Source organism: Thermobia domestica, chromosome 11, assembly GCF_964235325.1.
Source record: "Thermobia domestica chromosome 11, izTheDome1.hap1.1, whole genome shotgun sequence".
NCBI lineage: Eukaryota > Metazoa > Arthropoda > Insecta > Zygentoma > Lepismatidae > Thermobia > Thermobia domestica.
In genome coordinates, this window is record NC_137464.1 from 78030619 (window position 1) to 78048811 (window position 18193).

At 35.4% G+C, this 18193-nt stretch overlaps 1 protein-coding gene across 3 annotated transcripts in view; it reads right to left on the reverse strand.

Annotated features, from left to right (window-relative positions):
• The window catches only part of rec (minichromosome maintenance 8 factor recombination-defective), a 94969-nt gene that overhangs the window by 38812 nt on the left and 37964 nt on the right, over positions 1-18193 (reverse strand). For all 3 annotated transcript variants that reach the window (XM_081730645.1, XM_081730644.1, XM_081730646.1), the window contains exons 8-11: positions 17113-17271; positions 15406-15625; positions 7926-8086; positions 5161-5373 (exon numbers count right to left, since the gene is read on the reverse strand). In XM_081730645.1, the coding sequence (XP_081586771.1) occupies positions 5161-5373; positions 7926-8086; positions 15406-15625; positions 17113-17271 (753 nt within the window). The remainder of the gene's footprint in view (positions 1-5160; positions 5374-7925; positions 8087-15405; positions 15626-17112; positions 17272-18193) is intronic.

The window sequence follows — 18193 nt, forward strand, 5'->3', positions numbered from 1 at the left end:
TCTTCGTCTTGAAATTTTTTTGGCTGTCCAGCTCGCTCTTGGTCTGCCAAGCCGAAATCACCACTTCTAAACCGTGCAAACCACTTCTGACACGTTCGCTCAGCTAGAGCATGGTCACCATACACTTCCACCAAAATACGATGACTTTCAGTCGCACTTTTCTGCATGTTAAAGTAATGCAGCAGGACACCCCGCAAAAACACTTTATCAGGCACAAATTGCGCCATGTTCACTTAACTACAAACTGGTGTTGTTGACGCTTTAATCCACTGCCCTATACTACGAACGATACGCGATGACAGGGGTTTGCAACACATGTGTGGATACACGGAACTGTGGGACGCTCCGTTCGTTGCGCCATCTCTTGTCCACCCGCACGAATTAATTCCTAGACCAAATATTTATACAAATCAACTTTCTGAACCTTATCAAAGCTTTAACACACAGTTTCTGACTTAACGCGAAATCTATATTTTATTTGCTATTGTCCCGGGCCGATTTTGGGTTCCGAGTTGGAAACCCTGTAACTCGAAAACGAAGCGGAATTCGACCCATGTTTATAGGAACTTTTCTACTGGATTTGATGGCAGGATTCATCTCTCAAAATTTTCATACTCCCTTTCAATTTGCCTTGTGTATAGGATCTAAATGTCCATAGGAAATATTTACATTTCAAGTACAAAAATCGAAATTTCAATAATTAATTGTAGAAGTTAGGGGCCGCAGCCGCATGAACGGTTAACGGGTATTAAATACTTAGGTACTTTTCCAATACATGTAAAAAATTCAGATTTTTAAAAGGTGGGGTTTTTGAGAAAATGGCGTCTTAATGAAATTTTCTGCTTTTCATCATGCTATAACGTGGGATGTAATAATCAGAACGTAAGTCCTTTACATTTTCAAGAGACCTTATGGAGTAGATTTCGATGCTAGAAGCAGATGGTTGATATTGCTCGTGAGGACAGAAAAAAAAATGTTTGAAGTTGGCAAAAATTTCAGCAAAGTTGGCAACATTGCGAGTGAATTGCGCGATTCCTATTGGACCAATATACGAATTTTGGCCCTCCACCGAAACATACAACTTTATACTCTTCCTGCTATTGCGATTATGTTACTAAGTACACTCGTTTCTCTACAATAAAATTTTTAATGTGATATATTTTTCAGTTTTTCGAGCAATCCGAGAGGAGGGCAGCCATTTTGGAAGGCTGTATATCGAAGGAAAACTTTTTTTCAGCAAAAAGAAAAAATACGGGTCTAATAATATTGCACGTAGATCCCATATATAAAAAAATAAATGAAATCTGAGACTATGATGGGGACCAATTGTGGTTTGCCTGGACGATTTGAAATGGAAAACTACACTTGCCTTTCTACTGTAATGCAGAAACTGTGCCCAATTACATTTTCACTATTTTTCTACTTCTGTACATACTGTTTTTGTAGTTTACCATTTTTTTTATTGTAACATTAACATTATTGACACTGACATTGTAAATTAATTATTATTGCAATTAAATAAATTACTGAATTGTAAATTATCATCAAATAACATTATTGAAATACACAATCGCAAGGCCCAAGCAACATTGCTTTTACCGGCGTACAGTTACATAAGATTTTTTCTTGACTACTGTTGACGTTAACAACGTGAATCATTAAAAATACCCTCGGCATCCAGCGCAGTACCCACCCAATTTTTACTGTTGCCCTAGTGACAGGGCTTTCATTCAGTAACAGAAGATAACTGGGGGGGGGGGGGAGAAAGAAAATGAAGAAATTTTTAAATTTTCCCTGTTACTCCCCTCCTTTTAGCATACTTGCAATAAGATAAACACTGTAGGAAAGCATACTTCATTACCTTTCGAATGAAATATAATCTTCGGTTTTTCACCAACTTTTTGGCTTAGTATGGCCTTCTCTAGTACCTACGAAAATATCTGTACTTCCTCACCGAACACCCTATACATATATAACTTTACCTACTTCTGCGACCTGAAATATTTTCGAAATGACAAAAAATATGACAAATACAGTTGCGCAGGAATGTATCAATGTCAAGGATCGATAAAATTCTGTGAACAGCATTAGCTCCCAGAGTTTTCACCATAGAGCCCCAGGGGCCAACTTGAAAATCTGAAATGGCATGTGAGTCGAGTGATGCCTCGTTCGATAGATCTTGGAAAATGAAACAACGGTCGGAGGAAACACTTGCGATATAAGGCACCGTTTTCAAAATGGCCGCAAAAATGTATGTTGTTTCTAGCGAACTGAAAACTACAGGCACAATTAGTAATAACGGACGTAGTTGAATTTTTCTAAACACAATTACTAGTGGCCTGTGCAGTAGCTCACAGAAGCTCCATGTCTGTTAGTTAAAGCCAGCACGGAAAACACACTCACAGAGAATCAGTAATATCTTACTTCATGCAACTGTTTCATTTCAGCAGATGTTTGAAGTGCCTACCATTTGCATCAATACACTTTTGGAGACGGCGAACAGGAGAGCGTTGTACAGTTTGTAGTTTCCACAGATATTGCCGCACATGCCTATGTTCTTGCATACTCTCTCGTGTCGTTGGGAGTTCCCGATACACTATCTTTCACTGAGCCCAAGGGAAAGGAGTCTAATAGCGGCAACTCGGGAGACCGAGCTGGCCGTGGCACAGGACCAGCTCGCCTATCGACCTATTTAGGAACTTTGTATCCAGAATTGCTCTGGAGACATGTGTGAAGTGTGCGGGCACCCATCATTTTGGTACCACATTGACAGGCGCGTTCCCAAATCCAAGTTCTCTATAAGAAACGGTAAAATATTTTGCAGAAAGGATACATATCGCTGTTCGTCTAATGTTTTCTCAAAAAAATACGGACCGAAAATACGATTACCAATGATAGCACACCATACATTGATACTCCACTGCCGTTGATGTGCAACCGTGCGAAGCCAGTAGTGCATGTTCCGGGGATTCATATTACCATGATTGATGAACAAAACTTCATCCGTAAACAAACGAAGTATTACTTAGGAATGCGGGATTACCTTGCAACTGCTGAAGTGCAAAAATAGAATGCAATGCAGGACTCCCGTCATTCCTGTGCAGTTCTTGGTGAAGTGACATATGAAACGAATGAACGTATGCCCATGCAAAATTCTCTACGCACACAATTCGACTTACTAGAGAACCACGTTCAACCTGTTGTACACTTATCTCCGGATTGTGCACTACTGCAGCCAGTACAGCAATTTCATTTGCTTTTTATTTGGTGTATTGATACGCTGACACTTTCTGGGAGCCTAGCTTCCTGTTTCTATTCAACTTGTGCAGGTATTGGCAATGATACGAGGTGAAGGACACCGTCGATCTGGATAGCATTCAGCATGCAGTGCCACAGTTGTGCTTGTATTTCTATGACATTCACTGTAAATGAGAAGAATATCTAATATTTTTTTTTCATTGCTGAAGATTGGTATGTCAGAAGAGCGGTGACCGACTAAACGAAATCAAATATACCAACACATGGTTCACAGCATCATTGCGAAAAGTAGTATATCTGAAACGTATGTGATATTGAATTACAGTGCGTTCTAATATATAGTGTTTTCTTCTTTGACACTGACAGCAATACAGCACACCAGATCAAGAGAAACTAGTACACTCAACAGCAGAACGTGTCGTACTGATATTGGTTTGTTTACAGCAGACTTCAGGGATATTGCAAGGAACCCGCAGCAGTCAATCAATTTGTGTCCTCAAGGCCAAAGGAGAAACAAACAAATCTTTGTCCCTCCAATGCACCCACCGAATGTGCATAGAAGAAAGCAAAATCGAATATCAGAATAATTAGCAATAGATACTTCATTCGGCTTTCTTAAAGGCTAGTTGCGTGGGGCAAAGTTCCATGCCAGGACATAGTAGTCCCTACACCCAGAAACACTTAATTGTGGTTGAGAACACACGTACAAAAAAGTAGGTCCCGTGCTTAGAAGCTTCCAGCTACACTAGCACGTCAATATCAAATCAAATTCTAAAGCCAAACAAGTACGTTAAATGTACAACTAACATCTTGTTAATAACTTTTTCTTGAATGCTGCATGGAAATTGTTTAAGCTAATCTCACTAATCTTAATCAACTAAAATCACTAAGGAAGATACATGTGTAAGCTAGCAAATAGGGAAATACACAGAAAAGTTTAAAGAAATAAAATGAAAAGAGTAGCTGATTCCAACCACCAGAACTGTGCCTTAACGTGCATGGCTATGAAGCTAATACGCAAGAACGCATTTGGAAACTAATGTCTATGGTACAAGGTAGACACCAATGCAGGATTATCTTTGGCTCCGTGTGCATGTCAAGGAATGCTTATTAGCATCCTGGAAAGATGGTGTTCACAGTTTGCGATCCCCCTACCATTTCCCTTAATCAATCAGATGGAGAATAAGTTACCAAACATTCATTTTAATAAAACGTTAACAGGAATGCCAAAAAATCCATATTACGTACTCCCTTTACTCTATCACAACTCCAATAGTTTCTGTTAGTTATCAAACACACAGAAAAACAATTCGTTTGGTTCAATGAAACATTTCTAACTATCATTTCAAGGTTCATTTCCAACCTTCAATCCCCCCTCGCGCCAGGCGGATGAAACGTACTCTGTTTCTCAACCAATATCCCATGATACACTTTCAGACCTTACCTTAAGAAATAATTGAATTTACTGTACCCATAATCTTGCTAATTAAGTTTTCCACAACAACATCCTTAAAAACAATGTGGCCACCTGCCACAAACCCTAGCTCTGAGCAAAGTACTACACACTTGCATAAGTCAGAACAGTGTCTCCGCTGCCATCCTTCAAAAGTCTCGGTGGGGTTTCGGAAAGATAAACCACATCTGTTATCACTAATTGTACCTGTAGTTTTAGTTCGCTAGAAACAACACACACTTTTAGTGGCTATTTTGAAAATGATATATTTGTTATTGCCTTGTAATTTCAGTAATAAATGATACAGTATAGATATGAAATGAAATATTCTAGTATACGAAAGAAGAATTATGTTACTTATTTACAAAATAATCGATGGTAATTCTCCGGATTACACATAAGAATCAATGACTAGGACAATCTCACCTTAATTTGACAAGAATAATTACCTCATTTGGTTGATCTAATAGGATGAAAACGAGGTCAAATCTAGACAAAAGAGCAGGATTCAATCGTAGATTTTCTGACACAGTTTTCGCTTTGTTGTAATGACCTCCAGTTGGATTGGCAGCTGCTAAAATAGTTGTTCTGGCGGGAAGCGAACATACTACTCCAGCTTTCGCGATACTGATACTCTGTTGCTCCATAGCTTCCAATATTGCCTAAAATTAAAACAATAAATTACTTATAACTGAATATGAAAAAGGGTCTACTTGAAAATGCCGACAGAAGTTTACAGGTTTAATTTCCACCTTATTCGTTCTGTATATATTGAAGGTCGGTTCATGGCTATGGTAACAAGTTCGATAGATTCTGGCAATAATGCTGAGTCAAAATAGTGAAAGCTATCTTTTCACGTACTCTCACAAACTTCACGAACAGAGTTGCTAATTTGCGAGCCAAATCGAAAATTATGTCTTCTTGAGACGAGTACATTTATACCGTTTACATTGGATACTCGAACGATCAAATAACGAAGCCATGCAGAGTGAAAGGGTGTAGCGTTCCCTAAAGAAATCAACAACATGTTAAAATGCCTAAAAACTAAGACCCCCAGGTACGCAAAAGCAACATCCGCCCAAAGGCGTTTATCTGCCGTTATGAAGAAAGAGAAAAATAGGATCAATTAACCAAACCCACAAATGCAGTAGATGATTGTAAACCGTGTGAAATGTGTCAAAATTAACGATGCACTGTATTTTCAAATATAATTTGGGCATGAAAGTTCGCCATGTCAAAGACCTATTCAAAAAGAACACTGTTGGATACATCACCTGGATATATATATTTATAGTGATATTTGATAAGGCATGGATCTAGCTTGCTGACTGACAAACCCAGGACAGTTGAAGATCGTCTTCAGAATAAAATAGGCAGAATTAATTGGATACGACAATGTTAAAATTTCCATGCGGGTTTTTGATAGGTCAGTTACAACTACAATAGGAAACTTCCCATTCGCAGAGTAGTGCGTAGTGCCAAAGTATGTTCAGCCTACGATAGGAACACCATTACAGAGAATTAATACCGGTATAATATTCCATCGTTCTACGGTGAAGACGTCAAACTTGTTACCCATGAGGACAAAGCTGACCGCAGGATTTACTATCGCCTATGTGGAATGTACGTCTATGAGACTGGTATTAGGTGTACCCTATATTCCGACGTATCGATAAAATTATTCAATGCATCGCCGATGGCATTCTGCAACTTCAGATTGCTTAAACTGCCTTTTGGAAGTAACTGACGTTTATCGAAAATCTATCAGGAGTAGATCATGCTGCTTTTCAGAGGAGCATGCTACTGTCCGAAGAAAGGAATTGCAGACAAAACAAAATGGTGGCGCGTTAAGGCTTTTCTTATAAGAATATAGGTAGTATAATGAAATAAATGAATAGGATACAAGAAGGAATAAGCCAGAATACTCTGTTTTTGCTTCTATTTTCTGAGCTTTCAATTCGACATTATCTTAGTATAAACTTCTGCAAAGCTTCCTTGTAGTCCTCGTGTTTACTCTTATACTACGAACTGTGTCAAAATACTGCTATTTATTCTACATATTTTCGTTAAGATTATTATTTTTTTAAGTCTATTCCAGAAACAAAACACTAGTTTGATATCCATTAGCTGTTTTCAACTATTATACTAGTATTGTCGAATATAACTATCTTAAAAAAAAGTTCACACAATGATGTTTTCTGATATTATGTTATTTTATAGTATTAAAAACAGCTATGTACATTATAAAGACCGTTTCCGTGCTCTTCTATAAATAATTAATGAATTTCCACAAAGACATTTCATAATGATCTAAAATCTTCCATAGGTTACAACACTATAAGAAAGGTGGAGAACACATTTCGGCACCACGGAAAGTACAGTTCATATTGAATTCAGTAACTGATTATATATACACACAGGTGTTTCAAAACAACTGGGAGGTGATTCCTGGCACCAAGATAAGACAAAAAGTATAGACCATCCTGGGTGCACAAATGCTTCCTTTCAGAGTTATAGGCTACCAAAAACATGAAAGAAAAAAAAAATGAACTTTAAAGATCCATAGCTCCAAAACTATGGGACCTACCGTAGTCGGGTCAAGACTTCACTTAGGAACTAATATGTGCCCTATCCAAAAATACATGTTTCAGAATCCTTAGGTACTCACGAATCAACTTTTATAGAGAGAATTTGGCTACCGTCCTATAATTTGAAGTACTCTCCAACTGCCTCTATAAAACTTGTTACGAATGTACCGCATGGTACAAACAAGAAGAAAACAAGAAAGATTTCAGACCCATCAAATGGAACTCTCAAAATACTCAAATAAAACAAAAAGTAATCATCTTTGCCTACCGCTATTAGACAGGAAGAACATAGACAAAGTTAGGGATGTGAATAAACAGATAAATTGGTTTGACATGATAATGTGATAAGGATAAATGTTAGACTAAACAGTGAAGAGTGGACTTCAATATTAAGAGGAAAGAGTCCTCAGATGGCTACACGAATTACTATAATTGCTCGTGTCGCGTGGTAGATTGGGTAGCAACGCAAAAACAGTCGACGATGAATGGAAAACCTCTACGCTGTAATGAATTCAGATTCCATGTTGGTGTTACTGAAAATTTCTTTATAATATTCCGACATATACTAGCTAGCACAATTATGTATAAATAAAAAAACTGTGAATGCGTGAAAAAGAGAAACTTACCTGATGCTGACTTGACATTTTATCGAACTCATCAATGCAACAGCACCCTTGATCGGCGAGTACAAGTGCCCCTGCTTCTAACGCATAGTCGCCTCCACCCTCTCTCGTTAGCGTTACTGTTAAGCCAGAGGAGGTGCTAGTGTTGCCACATACGTAAACACCTATAATGAGGACAACAATTCAGTTTTTTTAAAACTACTTTACACATTAAAAAAAAATATCCTCCTTACCACTACATTGGACTTTAGTAGTATTTTTTTCATTTCAATTTTTTTCAGTGACAAGGAATCATTATGTGATTCATGAATTGCCGCAAATGGATCATAGAATATCTGATTTAAAATCACACATATCCTTTGATATAATCTTTTATTGCGGATATTCGGTACGTTTTCTATATTTTTTCCTTGTATTTTCTACATAAATAGATAACAACAAATAATATAAGAATGTTGGAAATATGCTGCTAGATGAAACTGATTCCTGTTTTCACGAACTTTCATCTAGTCTGAGGGACATAAATTATGACGTCATAAGCTATTCTTTCAGATTTCTAACCGATACGAAAAGACCTGGGAATAGTTATCAGATCATTTATCAGTATTTCTGTAGATACTACAGAACTTACTAAGTTTTTTACTTTCTTTATTGTTTTTACGCTATAGCAATAACATTTTTAAAAAGTGAAAAATTGTGTGTGTACAAAATCCAAGTTTATTGACATAAGTCTATTGGTTGTTATTACATTCGGTAGCTTATCTGTAATGCCATGACTGTTCTTATGATTTATGAATAAAAATAAATAAATAAATAAATAAAATAAAATTTAATCGTAGATGTGAAAGAGCTTATGGTGGTAACAATGATGTTACGTTTTCTTTCCTTTCATTGTTCGTTTTTCTTTTCATTATATTATTGATTACGTGTTGAAGCTTAACATCCCTTGTTACCACAAAGGCCATACGACACGTAAACTTATAAATAGGATTCGAACCACTGTAACTTGTTCAATGCTCATCGACACGGAATCGAACCCAGTACCACGTGTATATGAGCTTAGCCACTATGCCAGCACGGAGCACAAAAATACATTATTACTTCATTCATATGTCACTATCATTTCACAAAAAAACTCAATTTAATAACATTGTTTACTTTTTCCCTAGTATAAAAAAGATAGCAAATGCAAGTTGTACAAAGACAGAAAAGTACAAAATTGATTAGTATGATCTGAAGAAAAGGTATCTTAGTTGCACTAAGAACATTGTTTGTCATGCATTCTTCAAGAGATTAGTCGGAGATTTCCTTTCCTTACATGAATTCAATATGGAGATTATTTGTTAAGTTAGTAAAAGCATACATATATGAGGATTAGTTCAATAATAATAATAATAATAATAATAATAATAATAATAATAATAATAATAATAATAATAATAATAATAATAATAATAATAATAATAATAATAATAATAATAATTATTATTATTATTATTATTATTATTATTATTATTATTATTATTATTATTATTATCTGAACCTGCGCTGTCTACTCAGAGCATCATTCTATTATGACCATGAATCTCCTTCCCACTGTGCATGTCTCCTTACTCACACAAGTAAAGGGTAGGATATACATACAGGAAGTGAACTGCTATGTATAGATGTTTACGTGACTTTGTAGCGAATTTGTAGAAGTAACACGAAATCAAGTGGATTTGGGGGGGGGGTAATAAATCCATATTCATCCGAGTACGCCTCATCGCGTCTCTTGAGGTTTCTGAAGTTGCCAACATGCAATAGGTTTTGCCATTCAGATTTAAGCAAAGCGCCTGCAATGTCCCTTAACCCGCCATACGTAACTTCTGTACTGGGTGCCTAACACCATAGTTTCGGCCTGCAGTAATGTTAATCTTATGGGCTCAAAACGTCCCCTAAAATGTTGAATAGAACAATAACGACACGATTTTTGAACATTTGAATGAGAATTGGACAATCTACTCAAAATTTGGAATCGAACAGTGAAAACGGCGTTTCTAGCACTTGTGGTTTTCGAGGTCTCACTATCGAAAGGATTGGAGACAAACATATAAACCTAGCATTTTAATATATAGACTAGCTAAGCCTGCGCTCTGTACACAGCGCCATCACTCATATATGAGCATGAATCTCCTTGTTATTCCTCACATTTGTACATGTCCCTTTGCAGACACAAGTGAAAGATGTCTTGATAAAAATCGGCAAGAGATATCGTAAAGGGGAGATTTTTTTCGATTACTTTTTCAATATCTCGCACCGTTTGCAAGATTTGAGCCTACTACCTGTTGGAGTTTTTAATTCATATATGATCAGAGTTTTCTTTTTTCTTGCATGCAGTATGTAATAAGCAAATACATAAACTAAATCACTGCATGGCCTATGGAACCCGGAGGTTCAATGCCGTGTTCACAAAAGCTTTTCACTGACTTCTATCCTTAGCTAATTGCATAAGTTTCTACTTTGTATTCCTATTTCTGCGAGATCCATCTTAATATTGTCCTCCCATCAGCGCCAAGGTCTTCCTAATGGTCGTTTTCCGGCTGGTCTTCCAGTTAAGATTTTGAAAGCGTTCATTCTTTCTTCCATCCTGGCTACATGACCTGCCTACGTGAGCCTCCTAGATTTGATGACCCTACGGTAACAATGTTGGATAAACCGTATAAATTATGTAGTTCCTCGTTATGAAGTTTCCGTCATTTCCTATTCCCGTTTCTCTTGGGTCCGAATATTCGTCTCAGGATCTTGTTCTAAAATACTTTCAACCTATGTTCTTCCTTCCGAGTAAGCGACCATATTTCGCAACCATACAGAACAACAGGCATGATTATCGTTTTATATATTTTAAAATAAGCTATTACATTACACATACAATCAATTATAATGTCAATGATATATAGAGTTCATTGGGCAAAACACCCAAAACAATAAAGATTCAACTTTGACTGGAGAAATGGTTATCCTTTGTTTTTCATTATAATTTGGCCATGAAACAAACGCCTGAGAGATATGCAACCCCCACATACACTTATGTGGTATTGGAATGAATAACGGGTAGGATGTGGTGCTTTAGTGTTTTTTAAATTTCAACACTTCCAGTGTACCCGTAAAAATGTAATAAAAAAATAATGGTCATGTTTTTCAAATACTGAGTTAGAAGTGGACAATCTACATAAAATTTGCAATCGCTCAGTGAAAACATCATCTTTCTAGAGCCTGTAGTTTCCGAGATCTCACTGTCGAAAGGATTGGCCACAAACGTATAAACGCCCACAAACGTATAGTTTAAAAAACTCCAAAGATGGCAGCTCAATTAATTTGCATTTATTTGGAGAAGGCTTATTAAAATGCAAAAGCTTTGAACAATAATTTAAAAGCATAAACTTTATGGAAAGATCTCTTTAAGTAATTTATTTAAAGTACACATACTTTAAAATATTTGTCTTTGTTATAAACGTGAAATCACAAATAACCGTAAATCAAAGGTTTGAAATCAAAAGTTAGAGGTTGGAGCTCAGGCGCTTTTATTGCTATTGTAGCATTTTGATAGATAGATTATTATTATTATTATTATTATTAACGAAAATGGGAACAAAGAAGGACATTGTGAAATATTCAAATGGAAAGTTAGTACATATGCAAACGTTACATGTAAAGAGTTGGATGAACATACATATCTCCATCAGAATATAGTACGAGAAAAATGAGTAGAAAGAAACGTTCGTTTCATACGTGTTACAGGCCATACGGCAGCGAGTATGCAAAATCTACTCGTGTGATGGGAATATGTAGTACTCGAGCATCCATTATATTCGCCAGACTTACCACTTTACGATTTCGTTCTTATACCAAAACTGAAGGAGCCTTGCGTGGAACACACGTATGAAACGTTCGATTTCTTGTACTCCTTTTCTCGTGCTATTTCCAGATAAGAATAAATACATACGCATCCAACTCCCTATACACACCGAGTGGCCCAAAAGTAGTAAACAGTACCGTACTGATCAGCTCATTGCATTTTATATTATTTCTTATTATTATCCATGAGGTACCGTAGTTAGTTTCTTTATAATTTGTTCTTAATGTGTTTTTACTTATATCTTAAGCTCGGAAGAGCCGAAGCAAACAAACTCAAAGTAGAATGTTATACTTGATCAATGCAGGGGTGTATACTTACTTTTGGGCCACCTTGTATAATGTTTAAATATGTACTAATCTTCCATTTCCCAATTTTAAAACTTCTTGTTTCGTTCCCATTTCTGTAAAACCAAACAGTTGCCTTGACTTTTGCGGTTAACCCTTACCTACACACAAATTAAGAAATCTGTAATTTCAACTTACACGAAAATAATACACACACAAAATAGAAAAGCATCTAGCCACCAAAGACATCATAAGTTTTCGGCTAATGTTAGGAAGTATGTACAAATAATAATAATAATAATAATAATAATAATAATAATAATAATAATAAGAAGAAGAAGAAGAAGAAGACGACTCGACAAGCAAAATAAATACATCAACTGAAACGGGAAAGAACAGGCAAACCACGAACAGTAGGAAATCAGTAGCTTTTAAACAACACTACTGACACTATTGATATTAGACATGCATCGCGTATTAATTTTCGTACTTACAAGAAGTTCTTTTTCGTCTTATGGATCGCCTAATTCTTGAACGCTATCCGCATTCAGGGTAAGAAATGTACCTTTTAGATGAGATGAACGAAATTTTAAGGAATAACTAATCTCATCCACTACAAGCAAAGAAAATAATTTTAAATAACTTACAATTGCGTGATACAAATATTTTAAGGCAGTATTAAAAAGAATATTTTTTTTTTATAATGGCGCCTGATCACTAATTATTAACTCCTAACACAGATATTACCTAAGACTGGATGCCATTATAGATAAATAGTATTTTCGTCTCCCTCTTTTTCTGTAGTAGAGAAAATGTTACACCAGTGAGTTTTCTTCTTGTAGCTTTTAAAGAAGCACCCTATTGAAAAAGCACCCAGCGTGCAAAAATTAAGTGATCCATAGAACATGAAGAAATTGTAGTAAGTAACCAAAATTAATGCGTTTTGCTCCATGCATAATTCTACAAAAATGAAATGCCTACATCTACAAGCTACACTGCACCAAACAATCAGACATTCACAACACCATAGAGTTGATTAGTATCAATCTATACCGACACAACATCCAGCAACACACTATCTGTCAAAAAAACGAAAGAGACATCTAAAATGGTTATATTGATGGGGATATTAAATTTTGTGTATGATATGATATATTAGTTCCAAATTTTCAAATATCCGCGTTTAAATCAAAACTTTTAGAAAAATATTTCGTAAACTACATGGTTGTAACATGGTAACAGCCACGTTAATGACCACTAAATCTAATTAAAAATCACTACAATGAATTTTAAGTTCCACTTCAATTTATTCAATTAGTGTAAAGTTAAACCTTTATAGAACGAAGATTACATAAAACGTGATCTACACTATAACATGACACAAGTGCCCCACTGAAAACTGAACGCGGGTCCCACGCGCACGAAGAGTATATATGCTAAATACTTGATTACTTGGGAGCCTTTCAACTTACTCAAGTACGTCTTTAGTGACGAAAAATAAATTTGGTTAGTGCTTTTTATTCCATTATTTCACACTAGAGATAGCCTTAAGGACATTTCTCAACATCCTAAAGAAATCTAGGTATTTGCTTTTTCACCAGATAGTGTATTAGTAACTCCGAAGAAGAAAGAAGAAAGGCCTGTACCACCACCTAAGACCCAGTAGTATCACACATTACACCACAGGTTAATTAACAGTGACATTGTTCTAGGCCCGGATTGTCCACACTGCTACAGATGAAACACAGTATGGAGCTTGACTCAAGGCCAACAACGCTTAAAAAATAATAATAATAAAAAGCAATAAGCCCCAATAGATATACGAAAAGATTAGTTTGTACATACACTACACGACATAAGAAGATATTTTTGCACTTCAACACAAAACATATAGAAAGGATATAAGAACTCTAGACACTGTTAACAATACCTCGTGATCTTACACTAGTCTACCCTACACTACGTTGACTACAGTGCAAGCAGTCCTGACATAATTAATAGCCGAAACATACACCGATGGTTCAAAATATTCCGATCTGGTATTATGACACTTAGAAAGATATGCATCAGCAGCCATCGACAAGGATGAACTGAGAGCACTAGTGACTCTGACCCTCGTTAAACTATTGAGAGATATGACAGCGACATTAGATGTACGTATTTCCAGTTTCCTGGCACTTGCAAGAACCTCAAAAAATCAAAAAGCTTGATAAGTTGATCCCCCATATAATCAATGAACAACACATAAGGTACGGCCTGGGAGTATGCCTTTTTCTGTTTTCCTGGAACTGATAAGTTCCGTTTCTCAGAAAATAGTGACATGTAACGAAAAATGAATATTAATAACAAGATAGTAGTCACCACTCTGCACCGTGATCATATATTGATGAGAACCTAAACACACGACAAAAAAGAATATTCATGCGAAGAAAATAATTCTGGCTGTTCAGTGATAAGCTGTTGGTATTTTCACTATTCGTTCTTGAAATTTGGCAAAACACTGGCTGCTGAGATGTACTGGTCTTCAATAGTCTAGTAGGTAGCGCGCGCGGCTTTGGTGCACGTGCTGAAAAGTAACCCTAAATTTCATCAAAGAAACAAGCAGTATCAAATACTTAGAAAAATACGTATGATGGTCAACAGACATTAAATTGTATTGCTTCATGGCATCGTGAAGTCCCATGTGATAAGAATGAGAGAGCAAAACCTCACAACCTGCACTGAAATTTCTGCATCCACTATACTCTCTCGCGAACTAACTACAAATTATTTAAGCATTTGAAATAGTTTTAGAGAGAATACATTCGGAACAAAGCAGCTATTAACAATGTCTTTGAGGAGTTTTTTGAGCGCAAAACATCAAACTACTGCAAAAGCGTCATCATCATCTCGAACGAGATGTGATATAACTAATAGTCCTATTTTGATTAATAAAAGGTATTGGAATTATTTCGTATATTAGATGTACCATACTTTTTAAAACATTTATACACGCGTAAATAGTACTGACTATGCCTCTTGGTCCTAATATAGAACTAACAGGTTCCGATCAACCTAATGCTTATTCATAGCTGAAGAATGATCCAACTGCATGCTGAAGAATGAATAAAATTATATATATAATATTTGACACATGTTTAAGGAATACCACCATACACACAATAACAAGTTGTTCTTTTAGTGAAAGTTATTTTATGATTATGTAGTATTTTAATATAATGGTATATAAAGAGTGTATATTTTTATTAACTAACAAAAATACAGAATTGTGTATCAATATAAAAATAAACAGAATACGAACCTCTTGGCGCAATACTAGAACAGGCTTGCAACATCTGTGACTTTCCGAGACCAGGATCTCCAACAACTAATACATGTGAATCTCCTCGGCCATCCATCTGGCGGGGAGATCCTCCAAACAACGCTAAAAGTAATCCAGCTTTAACAATTTCATGGCCATAGATGGCAGGTGACAAGGAATTCACGAGTAAACGAAACAAATCGGGCTGGGCATGTATTTCCTATAAAGATAGACGAAACAACAAGATACCATTTGTCATGTAGAAATATAAGAGAACTTGATTTATATTGAGCGCTTTAATTAACCAAAATACAGAGAATGGAAATATTTTACAGAAGGGGATAATCCCTCAAAAATAACATGTGTAACTACATTTCTAAATATCATATAGAAGAAAAGTTACAGGTTCAAGCTTAATGTGAATAAAATTATTTTGCATAAAGAAAAATAATAATAATGCGACAGCGCAAAGTTGTATTGCGTGATAGTTTATTACTATTATATGATGTATGTTTTGCAGTTTATAACAATCGCATTACTTCGAAAGAAAATAAGCACCACTCAGAAGCTGAATATTAATATGGTTTCACGGCACAGTTCGAAAATTTTGCTAGTACAGACGCCTAGGACACTAGTTGTAAACTTCGAACAATAAAACACTATCATTTATTTAAAGGAAAAAAAAAAAGAAAAAAAGACTAGCATTTATGATAAATCTTCACGGGATATTGACTACATCAATGTAGATATAGTACAAAGTACGGAACACATTTAATATTATCAACCTAGATTTTATACATCCGCTATCTCTGTATATATATAAGTGGATAGTTTCGCAGTTTTAGGGTGCCGAAGTTTAAAAGTTCATAGCTCCACTACTACGGGACCTATTGTAGTCGAGTCAAGACATCACTGAGGAACTAATATGTGAACTATCCAAATATCCATGTTTAAGAATGCTCCAGTACTTGCACACCAACTTTTAGAGAGAGAGGTGGAGAGTGATCAAGTACTCCCAAACAGTCTCTCTAAAAATGATTGTGCAAGTACCGGAGGTTCTGAAAGATGGATATTTGGATAGTTCACATACTAGTTCCTTAGTGATATCTGACCCGATTATGATCGGTCCTATAGTAGTGTAGCTATTGATCTTTAAAGTTTATTTCTTCACGTTTTCGGCACCCTATATCTACGAAAGCATGCACTTCCGACCACAGGTCCATATGAACTTTTTTCTTATTTTGATGTGAGGAATTTATTCCCAAAATATTGTGACAAAGTTTTGTAACACCCTATATATATATATGGGGGACAGATATATATATTGAACAAACTCCATGGCTCTGGATAAGTAGCTTAACAAATAAAACACAGTTCTGACCAGAGCAGAATGAAATATATTAAAAACTATACTTACAATGTGTTACAGTTTCAAGGACCTAACGTCCTCTTCATCAGACACCAACACTGGTGTCTGAAGAAGAGGACGTTAGGTCCTTGAAACTGTAACACATTGTTAGTTTTTAATATATTTCATTCTGCTCTGGTCAGAACTGTGTTTTATTTGTTAATATATATATATATATATATATATATATATATATATATATATATATATATATATATATATATATATATATATATATATATATAGATAGATAGATAGATAGATAGATATATAAAACCAGTAAAGGAAGAAAAGCTAACCTGAATTGCGTAATAATCCTTATTATTAAATTCAATACCCACACTGGAGCTACGACCAGCTGATGTGTTATTTTTCTCATTCACTATTGAAACTGCTTCAATATACAGAAGAAAGACATTTGGCGCATTTCGCTTTCTATAATCTTCAGTATTACGTATCTGTAATAGAAAATAAAATATAACCGATATAATTACTATTACATCGATCACATGTATGCAATGAATAAGGCACGCAGTGTCGGTGTAAAATGTTAGTCTCTTAGTTGAGGAGCCCATGATTTTGAGTGTTTTTCTCTGACTTTCCTTCGCTACAAAAAGAACATGTTGTAGGTAGTTTCAATTAAGTTCTAAGAGTTTTTTCTTTCTCTATTGGATAAGGTGAAGGAACAGATTAAAGTATTACGATTCTGTGTCAATACTACTAAAATTTTTAATCCTCATTAAACGTTTGTAAGCTCTGTTCTGGTATTTTGTAATAAATAAGATTCCTAAAATGATGATGAAAGTAACAACGATCACAGGTTGGATTCCCTCTTATACAATTTCTTTCCCCAATATCTTCTGGAGTTTTGACCAATTTTACAGCAGTTCTCTGTAAATTAAACAAAAAGAAATTGTTTAAATCAGAATAGAACTACTTTATAAAGTGACGACTTCGTGATCTGTACGTCAATTATGCAATACTGGTGTTATGAAGTGAGAGACCCACTATTTATTACAGAGGCGATTCTTAACAAATCTCCGAGTTTTAAACCGCGTACTGTAATCTCAGGAGGGTTTAAACTTGCACAGTAGTTACTATGTTGCGAAGAAGTCCTAGCCCTAGTATATATAACAGATAACGAGCATTTTAACAGAGAGAATCTATTCTGAGCACGCAAAAACTTACAAATATCCTAAGCTTATTTTTTTTAACAGAAGTAAGGTTCAAAAATAATTTTTTTCTTATGTTTGTTTCTGATATTATGTATATCTGGTTTATAGTAATTCATTTTCTCCTTAATTGTATCAAATATAAAAAGTAACATTAGATTTGTGTTTAAAATTAAACTTGGTGAGAGTATGGAAAACAACAGTTTAG